The sequence below is a fragment of the Myripristis murdjan genome, chromosome 6, assembly GCF_902150065.1.
Source record: "Myripristis murdjan chromosome 6, fMyrMur1.1, whole genome shotgun sequence".
NCBI lineage: Eukaryota > Metazoa > Chordata > Actinopteri > Holocentriformes > Holocentridae > Myripristis > Myripristis murdjan.
In genome coordinates this window covers 34,246,792-34,261,557 of record NC_043985.1, presented here as the reverse complement: position 1 = coordinate 34,261,557, position 14,766 = coordinate 34,246,792, and the positions used below count along the sequence as shown (strand labels likewise).

The following is a 14,766-nucleotide window of genomic DNA, read 5'->3' as shown; positions in this document are numbered from 1 at the left end:
AATATGAGAATAAATCTTTAGCGAATAAATCTTCCAAAAAAAAAAAGTCCAAAAATTAAAAACAGTTTATTTGGTTGGATCAGAACATTCAAGACATTCGAACCCGCTTCAACCCAAAACCCATCGAGACACAAATCTCCGTTCAAACACTTCAGTCACTTCCTCCTCAGTGTCACATGATGATTTTGCCAGAAGCTCCGCCCTAAAAGTAAATTACATGCTAATGAACCGGAGACCATTGGTCGGCATTCAGCCAATCACAGCAGGTTAACTGAGTGCATCATCGGAGACTTTTAGACCCTTTTAGTTTCTCGATGCTGAAACAGTTTGCAGTCTCTGTCCCGATCGGGACGTCCCGCTCAGATTCCAGTCAAATTAAATCTCTTTGACTTGTGCCGCTGATTAAAACTCTCATGTTTGTCAGTTAATTTCACCACAGAAAGTTCCCTGTTTGGAAAAATTAAGCGTAAAAATAGTAGACTAAAGCATTTTTTTTTTTAGCAGTATTTATAGTAAATTATAGTATTTATATTTTCTGAGGTTTGGTCCAGCAGAGGGAACACACTGAGTGCTGGTTTCAGTGGGACAGAAACACACCTGGTGATCATGTGACCCTGACGGTTCGGCTCGGAGGAGGAACGTGAAGCGCTGCTGGGACTCGACTGAGTTTCCAGCAAAAGCCCGACAGGAACCCACTTTACTTCCTGTCAGCTGGTTTGGATCATGTGACACTTTGGCCTGTTGCTGTGTAATAATCTGGGGTTCGATAATCTTTCTTTTCAGAATAATCTCCTTCACACGTCTGCGATCTCTCAGCCTTCCTGTCGTCTTTTTTTTTTTTTTGGTAAAACATTTCATCAGAAAACTCTACAAAGTGTAAATATTTCTGTATCAAAAAGCTAAAAAGACGCTACATTCTTGTTTCGGGTTTATGGCAACGTTTCTCCATAGAAGCTGCACTGATGCGATCTGTCCAGCAGGGGGCGCTACCCCCCTCCCCCCGCCCAGAGTCTGTGTTCCTCGGCGGCGAGGCGAGGACGTCCGTCTATCCAACTACGGCAGAGGAGCGAGGTCAAACCCGGGACTGTTTTTTTTTTTTTTTTCACACTTCAGTCTCTTATTCAGCGTCCGGGTGAAGAAACGAGTCTTTATATTTTTACGAAATAGCCCTTTATCGCTGCTCCAGACGCAGCTGAAGCTCCGAAAACAAACAAACAAACAAACAAACAAACAAATAAATGAATGAATAAATAAAAGGGAGACGTCTGTTTTCCAGCCTGAAGCCTCGCTGCTCCAGAACAAGTCCAGACTTTTCCTCCACGTCCTGGTTCCGCTCGCCTCGTCCCTCGGAGGATCCTGATTGGTGGATTCCGGTTTACGTCCGGCGATGGAGGACCAATGAGAAGAGCAGCGAGGCGGAGAAGAGGGACAGCGACGCGGAGATGGACGACGCCCCCCCGCAGTCCTTAGCGTCTTCCTGTTGAAGGAAGAGAGAATAGACATAATCTGTCAGGATTACAGCGTCTGTCGTGTCGAGATTAACAACAAACACAGAGAGAGAGAACACGTCTGAATGGAAGAAAATCTGAATTACTAAACCAGGGAGGCTGATAGTGATATGGATTATTAATAATCCAGGACATCGATAACTGATACTCACTGGCAGTAAAGTAAGTTTGATAACTGCCGTGTCAAAAATGACTTTTTTAATGTTTACAAATTACAGAAATGACCAGAAAATGTAACTAATATTAAAAATAAAACAATTAGAAAATAAGGAAATAAATGATAAATAAATAAAACCCTGAAAACGAGCGCACACAGAAACAGAACACATACGAATTAAAAGGGAAATCAGAATTATAGCCGGATTATCAGAGAGGTGGCCCCGCCCACTCGCTCCTGTGGCGCCATCTTTTGGCCGGAGGGGCGGAGTCTCACTGGCTTTCATATCAGCCGGCATGTCAATCACAATCGCCATGGTGATTATGGAAAAATGGTGAATATTGGGGACTGATGGCTCTAAACGAAACGCTGAGGTAGAGCGCACCAACACTGACACACAAGTAAATGGAGTGTGTGTGTGTGTGTGTGTGCGAGGGAGAAGTGGGCGTGGCTCTCACCTTGGGGTGGTAGGCGTGGCACGACTCCGGGCGCCGCCGCACCTTCTGAGACTTCATCCTGTTGCACTTGACCGTGGCGTTATGTTCAGAGAGGTCAAGGTCCACAGCAGCCAATCAGAGCAGAGCAGAGACTGAGCCAACACACACACACACACACACACACACTCACTCACTCACTCACTGACTGACACACACTCACTGACACAGCAGTTATCGTGACCAACCTGGATGTGAGTTCTCTCTTATCTGTGGTGCCTTTAATGTCTGTAGGATATTTCAGCTGCTGTCTGGAGGACAGCTGGCGGTTCGCCCACTGACTGATAAAAACTTCACACTCGATCGGTTTTGAACGATTCTCAATACTGAAAAGTTGCACATCCTTTTTTTTTTTTATTTTATTTATTTATTTTTTTAATTAGGACGAGCGCAATGAATGCACATATTCATAAATAATGCGCATACTCTTATTTCTCATTTATTCTTCTTGAGCTTATAAAATATTTTTCTGCTGAGAATCTGAGCAACAGCAGCTGAATTTCCCCTCCAGGATCAATAAAATATTTCTGAATCTGAATCTGAATGATAATCTCCAGCTTTATGAGTTTTTGACAACAGTTTGACAGCAGGTAACAGACAGCGGATGTTAAGTGTGTGTGTGTGTGTGTGTGTGTGTGTGTGTGTGTGTGTGTGTGTGTGTTCCAGAGATGGAGGCTCGAGTCATTGCGACTTGGACTCGAGTCGACTCGACTCGCTGTTTTAATGACTTGTGACTTGACTTGACAAAAAATAAAAAACTTGAGACTCGACTTGGACTTGGAAGTTTAAGACTCGGGACTCGATTCGACTTGAGACACGATGACTTGAATGACTTGATTGTTGCTCATTTCATATTTTCAGTTTGAATATAAAATATAAAATAAATACCTCTAGACTGTAATATTACCCGGTATACGAGTGCACGCTGGGAATGGTGTTGTAATGATTGGATAACGACCCTGTCAATCAGTTACTAATATCTTATATTTTCTCTTTATTAAGACCGAATTCTGCAGGTAAGATTGTAATAATGTGACTTGAATTGACTTGACTTGATCTGTTACAGGACTTGACTTGATTTGACATAACCTGTGACTTGACTTGACTTGACTTGCCCAAGAAAAAATTACTTGGGACTTGAGACTTGAAGGTTAAGACTTGAGACTTCCTTGAGACTTGCACGTGGGTGACTTGATCCCATCTCTGGTGTGTTCAGCTCATTTGTCCAGTAAAAACAAAAACCATCGGACTGTAGATTCACTAAAATCAATAAGAAGTTCAGATCATCTTCCCTCTTTTCAAATCTTCATAAATTGAATCCTTTGTGTGTTTTTGTGGCTGCTGGTCAGACTGAAGACATGTGAAGACGTCACTTTGGACTCTGCTCATGTCCTGTCAGTTGTTTTATTATTATTATATTATTATCTTTGACACTAATTCCAATAACAGAAGAACTGTCCCATCAGACTGTGGCTTTATTTTCCACACGGACTCTGACAGCAACTCAGCCGCCGCCTCCTTCACTCGTCAGTCTCTAACAGCGACCAGACGACCACAGTAACTTTTTTATTTGTCCCTTCCTAAGCTGCTAGTTACTGGGGCTGGGTCGGGGACTGTGGTGAAGGATATATTTGATCTCTTTGGGCTGCAGCAGGATGGGTCCGTACTGCCGGGAGCAGTCGCAGTCGGCCTGGGTCACCACCAGCACCAGGTTACTGTCAGGAACCTGCTGCACCACGAACATCCTGCAGGACAGCGAACGCACCGTCACACGGCGAGCAGCAGAGTCACAGGCAGTCACTTTACAGGCTGAGCAAACAGCTGACTCACAGTTTAACAGGAAGCAGTTAAAACACAATGTCACACACACACACACACACACGCTTTTACACTCATTGTAAACATCATAGCACTGGTCTACACAGAACCTACATCATCTCAGAGCCATGAACCTGCAGTGAGTCTGAGATGCAGCTCTGCTCTGTGTGTCAACTTTTTCTAATCATAAATCTGTAATAAACATTGTTTGTGGTTTGTTTAGGTGCCTATTTCTTTGTTTATTTCTTTATTCATTGTGTATAAGAGTGAGGTCATTATGATGGGAGTATATGAAGACCAGTCAGTTATGTTGTTGCAGCAGTTTTTGGGCTGACAGCATTTCTTACACAGATTTGGTGCAAAATTTAACTATTTTCATCACTGGAGAATCAATAAAAATGGTCAAAAATCAAAACACCACATTAGGACACTAAGATGTTCCTGCTGTGATTTGGTGTCAAAACCTTTTGACATTTGCAGATTTCTGTAAGAATCATCCAGTGACTGGATGTTGAGTGTTGTGTTGTGTAAACGTGTCAGAAACTGGCCCTCACTGTCAGTCCAGCTGGACAAGCAGAGCTCCTCTGAACGGCCTCGCTCTCTAGTTTGTGTCTGTAAAGTTTGATGAGGCTGTGATTCTCCTAGAGGTCACTAGAGGTCATTTTCTCCAGCGACGTCCAGTGTGACAAAAGTCTCTGCCTGCAGTGAAATGGCTGCTATGGGGGCCAACATCATCACACAGGAATCAAATGTGGCTCATTGAATCCACAAGAGTCTCAGCTTTCCAGTCAAAGCAACTGATGCAGCTCCAAGACTGTCTGCACACACACACACACACACACACACACACACACACCATTTCACAGCAGACAGGTTAAACTCCCAGGTGAGTCAATAAGCAGGTTTGATCTGTTTTCACCTTTTAAACTTCAAACTGGACGAGTTTCAGGTTCATTTGCTCTGAAATGTTGATGCAAGAGCAGAGGATGTTTGCTTGTTGTGCACAAGGTGAAGCTGTGGTGTGTGTTCTGTTGGAGTCTGTGTGTGTGTGTGTGTGTGTGTGTGTGTGTGTGTGTGTGTGTGTGTGTCCTACTTCTGGCAGCGTCCACACTTGATGAGGCTGTTGGCTTCTCTGATGGACGGGTCGTACATGAAGCCGGGGTACGCCGTGTCACACGGCTGCATCGCCTCCACCTTCTTCTGCTTATGAGCTACACACACACACACACACACACACATTAATACACCTGTGACGACATAACTATTATCTAAACCCAGTTCTATTCATGCTACAACACTTCTTTGTAGGCATAGAAACACACACACACACACACACACTCTCTCTCTCTACTCACATGTGTGATATCCAGCCTTGGCTGAATCAGACACCCAGCAGATGAAGATGAAGATGGTGATGAAGATGAAGATGAGGCCGCGGTGATGAAGCAGCATGGACAGTGAACAGATGAATGAGTGACAACATGAATGATGGAGAAACAGGAAAGCAGCAGCAGCTCACACACACACACACACACACACACACACCTCAGCTGACCAAACTGCAGGCAAATCATTTAATTTAATTTAAACTTAATACTTTATTTTTGTCTTTTTTCCTCCAGTAAATTAATAAAAGTCATCAGTCGGCCTCTGAGGCTTTTCTCTGGTCGTGTGGTTTGTTGTTGGTGGAGTCGGGCTGCACAGAGCACAGTCACACCACTAGGTGGCGATGTTGCACACTGTGTCCTTGAGCCACCAACAGAACACATCCTCAGATCATAAAGGTAAAAGCATCACCATCACAGAGGAAAAATCCTCCTTTCAAAGTAAAAGTCCTGCATTCTCTGTTAAATGTAGTTCAGTGTGAAAAGTAAAAGTTAGATTATGAATTATTGATGCGTTAACCTGTAAGAGGTATTTTAATGTTGCAGCTCTAACGCCTCCTCATCACAACGTTCATTCACAGTCACTCAGAGTCACGGCTCAACACTGAACCAGGCATTCAAAACAAAAACAATGACAATAATAATAATTACAGTTCAGAAATAGTTCAGTTCAAATAAAATAAATAAAATAAAATAAAATAGAAGACAGAATTTTACATTTTCCGTGTGGTTGTGGTGTGTGTAGATTGTGCAGGTCTTGTTAAAATGTGAGCTGTGATTTATAAGTATGAACCTTAAATGTTTTTTTCAACGCTGAGAGAGAAACTTTTTTTTTTTTTTTTTTTTTTTTTTTTTTAAAACCAGTCTTAAAACCCATTTTTATTCATTGGCTTTTAACCCAGTTTGAGACGTCGCTCTGTTTTTATTTGTTTTATTGTCCTTTTTACTGCTTTATTGCTTTTACTGTTTTGTTGTTTTATGATCTTTTATGCACATTGATTTTAAATTATAGCATCAGACTTTGCTCTGTTTTAATTTGTTTGATTGTTTTTATTCTTTCTACTGTTCTTTCTGTTTGTTGTTCTATTATCATTTTTGTACAGCACTTTGTTTTCAGCTGTGGTTGTTTTTAAAGTGCTATATAAATAAAGCTGAGTTGAGTTGAGTTGAGTTGAGTTATTTCAACCACATTTCAGCGCTGAAGCTGTGGAGCGGCTGGATCTGCAGCTGTCAGAGAAACAGAGCAGGAAGGAGGACGAGGTTTCCCTGAGAAACGCAGCGCAGGATGAAGTCTGTTCTCTCTGAGACGACTTTACAGATCTTCCTCCTCCTCCTCCTCCTGCGCTGTGTGGATGTGTGTGTGCTGTGATGCTCAGGCAGGTGAATCCCACCTGAGCGATGGGCTCTGTTCAGTGCAGCTTACCGTCCACAAAGTAGTCGGAGTGCCAGAGGCCGCAGAGGTTAAAGTCCAGCAGGAACCTGAGAGCAGAGACACAAGAACCATCCATCATCATTATTCATCATTCAACACGTCTAAACTCAGACTGTCAACGTGTTTTCATCCAGTCAGAAAAAAACACTTCACTTCCATTATTAATGAGTGCAGTCAGTCAGTCATTTTTTTCTCTTAGAAACCAGAGGAAACTCACATCATCGCGTTGGAGAAGAACCACCTGAGCAGCGCCAGGATGGCGTGGAACGGCTGCAGCAGAGCAGAGAGACATAATCAATAATCATGATTATCTATGTGTGTCAAACAGCAACAGAAGGTGAACTATGTAATAAAATAAGCACAGCACTTTTAACTACAACAATAACCACATCTGTCACTATAAAGGCTGATTCATATCTACAAAGAGAACTGTAAGGATAACCGACAGATTTACATCATCCCAGAAAAACAGTGTCTGTTCCCACAACAACAACAACAACAACAACAACAACAACAACAACAACAACAACAACAACAACAACAACAACAACAACAACAATAATAATGTTCTATGAAGCTGCAGGGGAGACAATTAGCAGTTTTGAACCAATCAGATTAAAGCTGTTTTACAGAAGGGGGCGGAGCATCTGTAGCTCGCCGCTCCGCTCTTTTGTTTGTTGGGTGAATGTTGACCATAAATGTAATTTATCATCACAATCAGAATCAGAAATACTTTTTTTTTGATCCCCGAGGGGAAACTGGGTCGGCTGCAGCTCCTCACTTCTCAGAGAAGAGATAGAAACTTGAAATATAAAAATATGTGCCTTACAAATTTTAAAAAAGTATGTGCATTACGTATAAAATATCACAAGTATGTGCGTTAAGTCTCCATGTGTGCATTAATCCTGCAAAATATTACAATAAATACCGAAATAAGAAAGTGAGCCTATCGTTAGGGTTGTGCTGGATGTGAATGTGAGTTTGTGGCTGTGAGGTGGAGCACTGACGCTGAGCAGGGTCCGGGCGCTGCTGGCGTGGTGGTGGCTGTTCTTGCACATGGCCTGGTAGTCGAACAGAGAGATCCTGCACAGAGACCAAGAGCAACAACACGGGGTGAGGATCGCTGACGGGACGGGGCGAGGCGCTGCAGCAGCACACACACACACCCTGCCCCCAAAAAACACCTCAGCCGTGTTCCAGCCCACATCTGACTGATTTGTTTAGGGGTTACTGTGGTGTTTTATCAGCCTTTAGGTCACTGAAGCTACAAATTCCTTGTGACATCGAATGCTTCATGAAAACTAGTCACCAAAATAAGGATGCAATCTGTTTTTTTATATACATATTTTTTAATATTTTGATATTTATTGATCAAATTCTTACAACGGCATATTATGACCATTATATAGGGAAAGTTGCAAACTTGATTCCTTGACCAAAAAGAAACCATTTTTTTTCTCTCATAAATTCGTGACTTTTTAATTTCAGAATTCAGAATCAGGGTGTTTTTTCACATAAATTTGTGAGTTTAATCTTGGAAAAGTTTGAGTTTTTTTTTTTTTTCACAGATTTTTTTTTTCTCGGATTATTACCCCGTGTACCTCAGCTGTGTTTTTTTTTTCTTCCCTACAACGGCCCTAATGCATCATCGTAAATTCTGATATACATAAAAAGAAAAAAAGGGATGTAGGAGAGAATGCACAGCTGGTGTAAATGAGGAGAAATTGTTCCTGTGGATCATAAACTGACAGTCTGTCAGAGTTACCGGCTGATTCAGGAGCAGATTTATATCTCTGCTCTTCGCTGGAACTCATTTATGTTGTGCAACCGGTTTATGTAAAGTTTTGGCGTAAATCCATCCCTTATGTTCGCTCTGAGCCACTTTCCACCTGAGCACATGTGCTGCGGTGGGCGCCGTGTGAGGCGTTCACTGACAGTGTGGTGTGGGTCGTACTTTTTGAACATGCCCATCTTGATGAGCGAGGCCATGACCGAGCCGTCCACCTCCCCGAAGAAACGGCCCACCTGCAACAGAGCACAGAGGACAAGCTGGTTACACGAGCTGACCCTGAACGCAACACGGCCACCCGCTCACAGTCAGAGAGCCAGATACTACTGAAAATACTACTACTAATACTACTACTACTACTACTGCCACCACTGCAACTGTTACTGATACTACTACTACTAATCAATAGTTTGCAACACTTTATATTACTACAACTGCAACTATAACTGTTATTACTGCTGTTATTACTATTGTTGTTAGTACTGCTACTTGAACTATTACTGCTACTGCTGCTACTGCTACTGCTTGTAATACTGCTATGACTGTTGCTACTAATAATGATACCACTGAAAGTAGTACTACTAAAAGTAATGCTGACTCTACTACAAATGTTACTATTAATATTACTATTAATACTACTGCCACTATTACAGGTGCTACTGGAACAGTCAGTACTCCAGCTACTACTACTATCATTAGTACTTTTACTTGTACTACTACTACTACTACTACTACTGCTGCTGCTGCTGCCAGTTCCACCACTGTTACTATTGTTGCTCCTACTAGTACTACTGCTACTACTACTGCTACTACTACTGTTACTACTACTGTTACTACTACTTCTACTACAAGTGCTGCTGCTATTACGACTACCATTTGCAGACATTTAGACAACCTGCTCAGTGTCAACACAGACAGACAGTTTGATGCAGACAGACAGTGTGACGCAGACAGACAGTGTGACGCAGACAGACAGTTTGATGCAGACAGACAGTTTGACAGACAGACAGTTTGATGCAGACAGACAGTTTGACAGATAGACAGTTTGACAGACAGACAGTTTGACAGACAGACAGTTTGACAGACAGACAGTTTGATGCAGAGTCAAACAGAAATGGATTAAAAGATGCAGAGGGAAAATGAATGTAAAGAAGCCGGTCACACAGCTGTCTGTCTGTCTGTCTCCCTGTCTCTCTGCCTATCTGTCTGCCTGTCTCTCTCCCTCCCTGTCTGTCTGCCTGCCTCCCTGCCTGTCTGTCTGCCTGTCTCTCTCCCTGTCAGTCTGCCTGTCTCTTTACCTGTCTCCCTCCTTGTCTCTCTGCCTGTCTCCCTCCCTGTCTGTCTGCCTGCCTCCCTGCCTGTCTGTCTGCCTGTCTCTCTCCCTGTCAGTCTGCCTGTCTCTTTACCTGTCTCCCTCCCTGTCTCTCTGCCTGTCTCTCTGCCTGTCTGTCTGCCTGTCTCTCTGCCTGGGCGACCGCAGCAGTGGAGCTGCTAAATTATTCAGCCTTTTTTGTCTGAGCAGCTCTGTTCACGTTTACAAGCTGCTCTGTTTAACTGCAGCTCACACACACACACACACACACACACACACACACACACACAAGGCTTCATGTTCATGCTGGGTGCTGCCATATGTACCTGCATTACAGTGAAGGCAGTTCCTGCTGTGAGTTTATCACAACATGTCTGATAAAGCACCAACAGTCACTACAGCCTCAGCATCACAGCATCACAGCGTCACAGCATCATCATCACATCATCATCACTACAGCCTCATCATCACATCAGCATCACATCATCATCATCATCATCATCACAGCATCACAGCCTCATCATCACAGCATCATCATCATCACATCATCATCACATCATCATCATCACTACAGCCTCAGCATCACAGCATCATCACAGCATCATCACAGCCTCAGCATCACAGCATCACAGCGTCACAACATCATCATCACAGCATCACAGCCTCAGCATCATCACCGCATCACTACAATGATATCACAATATCATGATATATGAAATTATGCCGATATCACTCAAACTTAATGCAGCAGCAACTAAAGTTTTCATTTCGTGGGATTTTAAGGGCTGATAATATAACATAACAATATTATTATTATTGTTTTGCAGCGGCTTTTTAAACAAAAAGCGCTGCACGTCCTGACGTTCAGCGTGCACTCTGGTTATCACTGTCACAGGGAAAATATGCAAAACAGTCTAACATGATGAGTCACGGCAAAAACTGTTGAATTGAAAAACATTTGAGACAAATGTGGTTTGATGCTGATCAGACAAAAATCAGATTTCATGTGTTTTGTTGTTGCCATTCAAACAGCAACAATCTGTCAGACTCAAATCAGATCGACCAAAAAAAAAAAAAAAAAAAAAAAAAAGAAGTAAGATTTGAGTTTTTGATAAAATATGGAGGCCGGAGCCTGGCCTGCCCTGTGCGGCGCTGCAGGAGGAGCTGGGCTCGGTCACCGTCTAAATTACTGCAAACTCTCCATGAGTTCTGACTTTTTTTGTTGTGTGTTTTTTGTTTTTTTTCCCTCTGACCTATTTCTTGAAGTCAGCTCTGCCTGTGTTTCTGCGCTGATTAAATATTTACGGAGCTCTGCAGCGTGCAGCCGCACCTTCGCACCACGCGGGGGGGATTCTGGGTGTTTCCACAAACTTCTCCCAAAGTCCAGAGCTCAGCAGAACGTCCAGCAGCCACTTCATCATAATATCTGCTTAGTAAGGCTGCAGGAGCCCGACACATGCAAACCATGAAAAATGAGCAGCTCCGGGAAATTTGTGGATTCCTGGTTTAAGGTTACTGTGCTGGGACTGGGACTGCTGGAATGTGTGTGTGTGTGTGTGTGTGTGTGTGTGTGTGTGTGTGTGTGTAAGTGGTGTTTAACCTTCATGGTGCACTTGTCCACCTGCATCACTGAGACCTTATTCCTGTCTGTTGGACTTTAAAGTAGTTTGGATTGTGATTTAACATCAAATCCATCAGCGGTCTGATCAGTCCGGCTCACACACACAAACAAAGGCCGGATGTGGGACGATCATACGTTCAAACCCAAAAACCAGGACCTTTAAGTTCACGGCACGTTTTTGCACGCTGCAGAGCCGTTTTCATCAAGACGCAGGATAATTATTTCAGAGCTTTCAGTGCCATCATCAGAGCCTCAGCAGACAAGAAACTGTTTGTTATTCGGTTTATTCAGAAAAACAGAGACTTTATTAGTGTAATAAAACATAGGCAGTGCCTGTCAGACACCTCTCAGTGTAAAACACCAGGTGTGTGTTGGTGTGTGTCGGTGTGTGTGCAGGCCGATTCTCTGCCAGCTGTTTTGGAAGCTGTTTGGACGCTGGCATCATCAGATTCAGAGCACTGCAAAAACTCAAAATCTTACCAAGATTATTTGTCTTATTTCAAGTCAAAAATGTCTTATTTCTAGTCAAAATATCTCATTACACTTAAAATAAGACATGATCACCTCAGAAGTAACTTGTTTTTAGACAATTGTCTCTTGTTTCAAGTGAAAATTTGCTTGTTTCATTGGCAAAAATTTGTTTCTTGTTTCTAGCTCATTTTCACTTATTTCAAGTGAAGTTTCACTTTTTCCACTGGCAAATTTTGCCAATGAAACAAGCAAATTTTCACTTGTTTCAAGTGAATTTTCACTTGAAACAAGAGACAATTGTCTAAAAACAAGTTACTTCCAAGGTGATCATGTCTTATTTTAAGTGTAATGAGATATTTTGACTAGAAATAAGACAAATAATCTTGGTAAGATTTTGAGTTTTTGCAGTGAGGGAAACACTGAACATGGTGGATGATGATGTTGATGTGTGTGTTTGTGTAAAAATGAGTCGCACATGAAGAGCTTGGAGATCAAGACGTGTGTGTGTGTGTGTGTGTGTGTGTGTGTGAGGATCTGCCAACAAACTCTGTGTTGAACGTGACGCTGGACCTCCATCACCGTCACTTCATTAGCAACACCTGAGCTCACCTTGTCACAGAGCAGCTTTTATACTTTTTCTTTGCTTTTTCAAGAGTGAATGATCTGATCCTCTCACTCTCATCTCTGTTCTTTTTAGGGCTGAACGATTAATTGCATTTGCGATAATATCGCGATATGATAAAACGCGATTTCATGTCGTGTGTGTGTGTTACTGACTTGGGAGCAGTAAGATACATATAATTTTAATTTATTATTTTTTTTCTTTAGACTGTAAATTTTGCACACAGTGTTTAAAAAGTGCATGCCTTGTGTTTTTACTTTTTACACTTCCATTTTCTTACAGTGACTTTGTTTAAATTACTTAAATGCAGAGTGGCAAAACCACAGATTTGTTGTTCTTATGTTTCTGTATTATGGAATGAGCAGTGAAATAAAAATGTCATTTATTTCAAGTCATACATCTTTTAATTTAATTCTAACAAATTGGGCCAGCCTAAAAAATCACATATTAAATCGCAATATTGGGGGTAAAAAATCGCAATTAGATTATTTTCCCAAATCGTTCAGCCCTACTTCTTTTAGCCGAGTCAATTTATGGCTTCTCATTTGAGCCCAGTGTTCCTCTGCCGTTTTTTAAGCAGCTCCTCTGCTGTAACTCCTCCAGATCTCTGTGAGTTTGAGACGTGAAATGAATTATTAAGCAGCAGAAAATCCTCCAGTGTTTCTCTGCGACGGAGCCGCAAACGCACAGGGAGGCGTTTAATAACCAACGCAGTGATGCAAAACACACCGACGCAGCGGGACGTCATATCTAAAGGGATAATATAGGCCACGTAACACTCACACACGCACACACACACACACACACACACACATGCATGCAGCAGATCAGCAGCGGCGACATATTGCAGGCGGAGTATCGGGCTCAGACTGACCCTGCAGCCTCACAGAGGTCGCAGGGTCACGGGACGGCGGCTAAGCCTCATCTGGTCCCGGCCGGTCCAGCTGCTCCCAAACATCTGCCGGCCTCCTGAGAGCGTCCCGTCACGGAAAGCCCACAGGTTCAAACCACACGCTCCGACACACACACTGAACACACTGCCACCACGCTGACATCAACCGAAATAAACCTAACAGACATGAGCCGACCCTCCACGACCAAATAAAGACTTTTTCTGCTTTTAAGGAGGAAATAAACAACAAGCAATTGGTCAAAGTTGTAAAAATACAATAAAAATGAAACAAAACAGGGAATTAAATTGTGTTTAATCTGTTTTTGTGAAAGCAGATGTGACAGAAAGAAAACCGTTGTATTGTTTTAACTCGGTTGCAGATTAGAGTGAACGTGCATGTAGGTCAAATCTAATATGAGCGACTGGAAGTGCAGAGAAATAAAAAAAAACAAAAAACAAATAAAAACCAACAGGACTGTCGCTCCTCTGTGAAACCATTACCTGTAAAAACCAAACACCTCCGAGCAGAAATCAAAACCTCGGCCATTTCACCGTAAAAATGACCCGTGATGACTGTTTTCAAGGTGTTCTGGTCCTTTTTAAGGCCGAGGATGTAGATTATTCAGCTGAAAGCCTCTCCAGCCTGTGAGGAGTGTGAGGAGTGTGAGGAGTGTGAGGAGTGTGAGGAGTGTGAGGAGTGTGAGGAGTGTGAGGGCTGTGAGGAGTGTGAGGAGTGTGAGGGCTGTGAGGAGTGTGAGGACTGTGAGGAGTGTGAGGAGTGTGAGGAGTGTGAGGAGTGTGAGGACTGTGAGGAGTGTGAGGAGTGTGAGGACTGTGAGGAGTGTGAGGAGTGTGAGGAGTGTGAGGGCTGTGAGGAGTGTGAGGAGTGTGAGGGCTGTGAGGAGTGTGAGGAGTGTGAGGGCTGTGAGGAGTGTGAGGGCTGATGGGTGGGTGAGTGTGAAGTGACGCCATGAGGTGGACGTTAATGCGCCTCGCAGAGATTAGAACCAAAAGCGTCCTGAAATCCTGCGAGGTGTCCAGATGTTGTTTATGATCCAAACCAGCGCCCAGCACACACACACACACACACACACACACACACACACACACACACACTCATATGGACGGGGAAAACACAGCTTTCTGAAAACGATGACGCAAGATCGTCACGTGATCTAGATCAGATGGGGGGACGGGAGATTTTAGTCCACAATCAAATCCCCCAAAAACCACCATGGAGGCTGTTTGGTTTCTGAATGGAGGTA

General features: G+C 43.0%; 1 protein-coding gene across 4 annotated transcripts in view; it reads right to left on the bottom strand.

Annotated features, from left to right (window-relative positions):
* Positions 1-47: 47 nt before the first annotated feature.
* Positions 48-14,766, bottom strand: part of LOC115361126 (voltage-dependent calcium channel subunit alpha-2/delta-4-like) — a 78,088-nt gene continuing 63,369 nt past the window's right edge. For 3 of the 4 annotated variants that reach the window (XM_030054426.1, XM_030054427.1, XM_030054429.1), the window contains 9 exons: positions 8,749-8,819; positions 7,802-7,877; positions 7,012-7,064; positions 6,786-6,841; positions 5,333-5,353; positions 5,071-5,188; positions 3,789-3,904; positions 2,124-2,206; positions 48-1,477 (listed from right to left, as the gene is read on the bottom strand). In XM_030054426.1, the coding sequence (XP_029910286.1) occupies positions 1,376-1,477; positions 2,124-2,206; positions 3,789-3,904; positions 5,071-5,188; positions 5,333-5,353; positions 6,786-6,841; positions 7,012-7,064; positions 7,802-7,877; positions 8,749-8,819 (696 nt within the window). In that variant the 3' untranslated portion in view covers positions 48-1,375. The remainder of the gene's footprint in view (positions 1,478-2,123; positions 2,207-3,788; positions 3,905-5,070; positions 5,189-5,332; positions 5,354-6,785; positions 6,842-7,011; positions 7,065-7,801; positions 7,878-8,748; positions 8,820-14,766) is intronic. The other variant, XM_030054428.1, reaches the window with a different exon arrangement.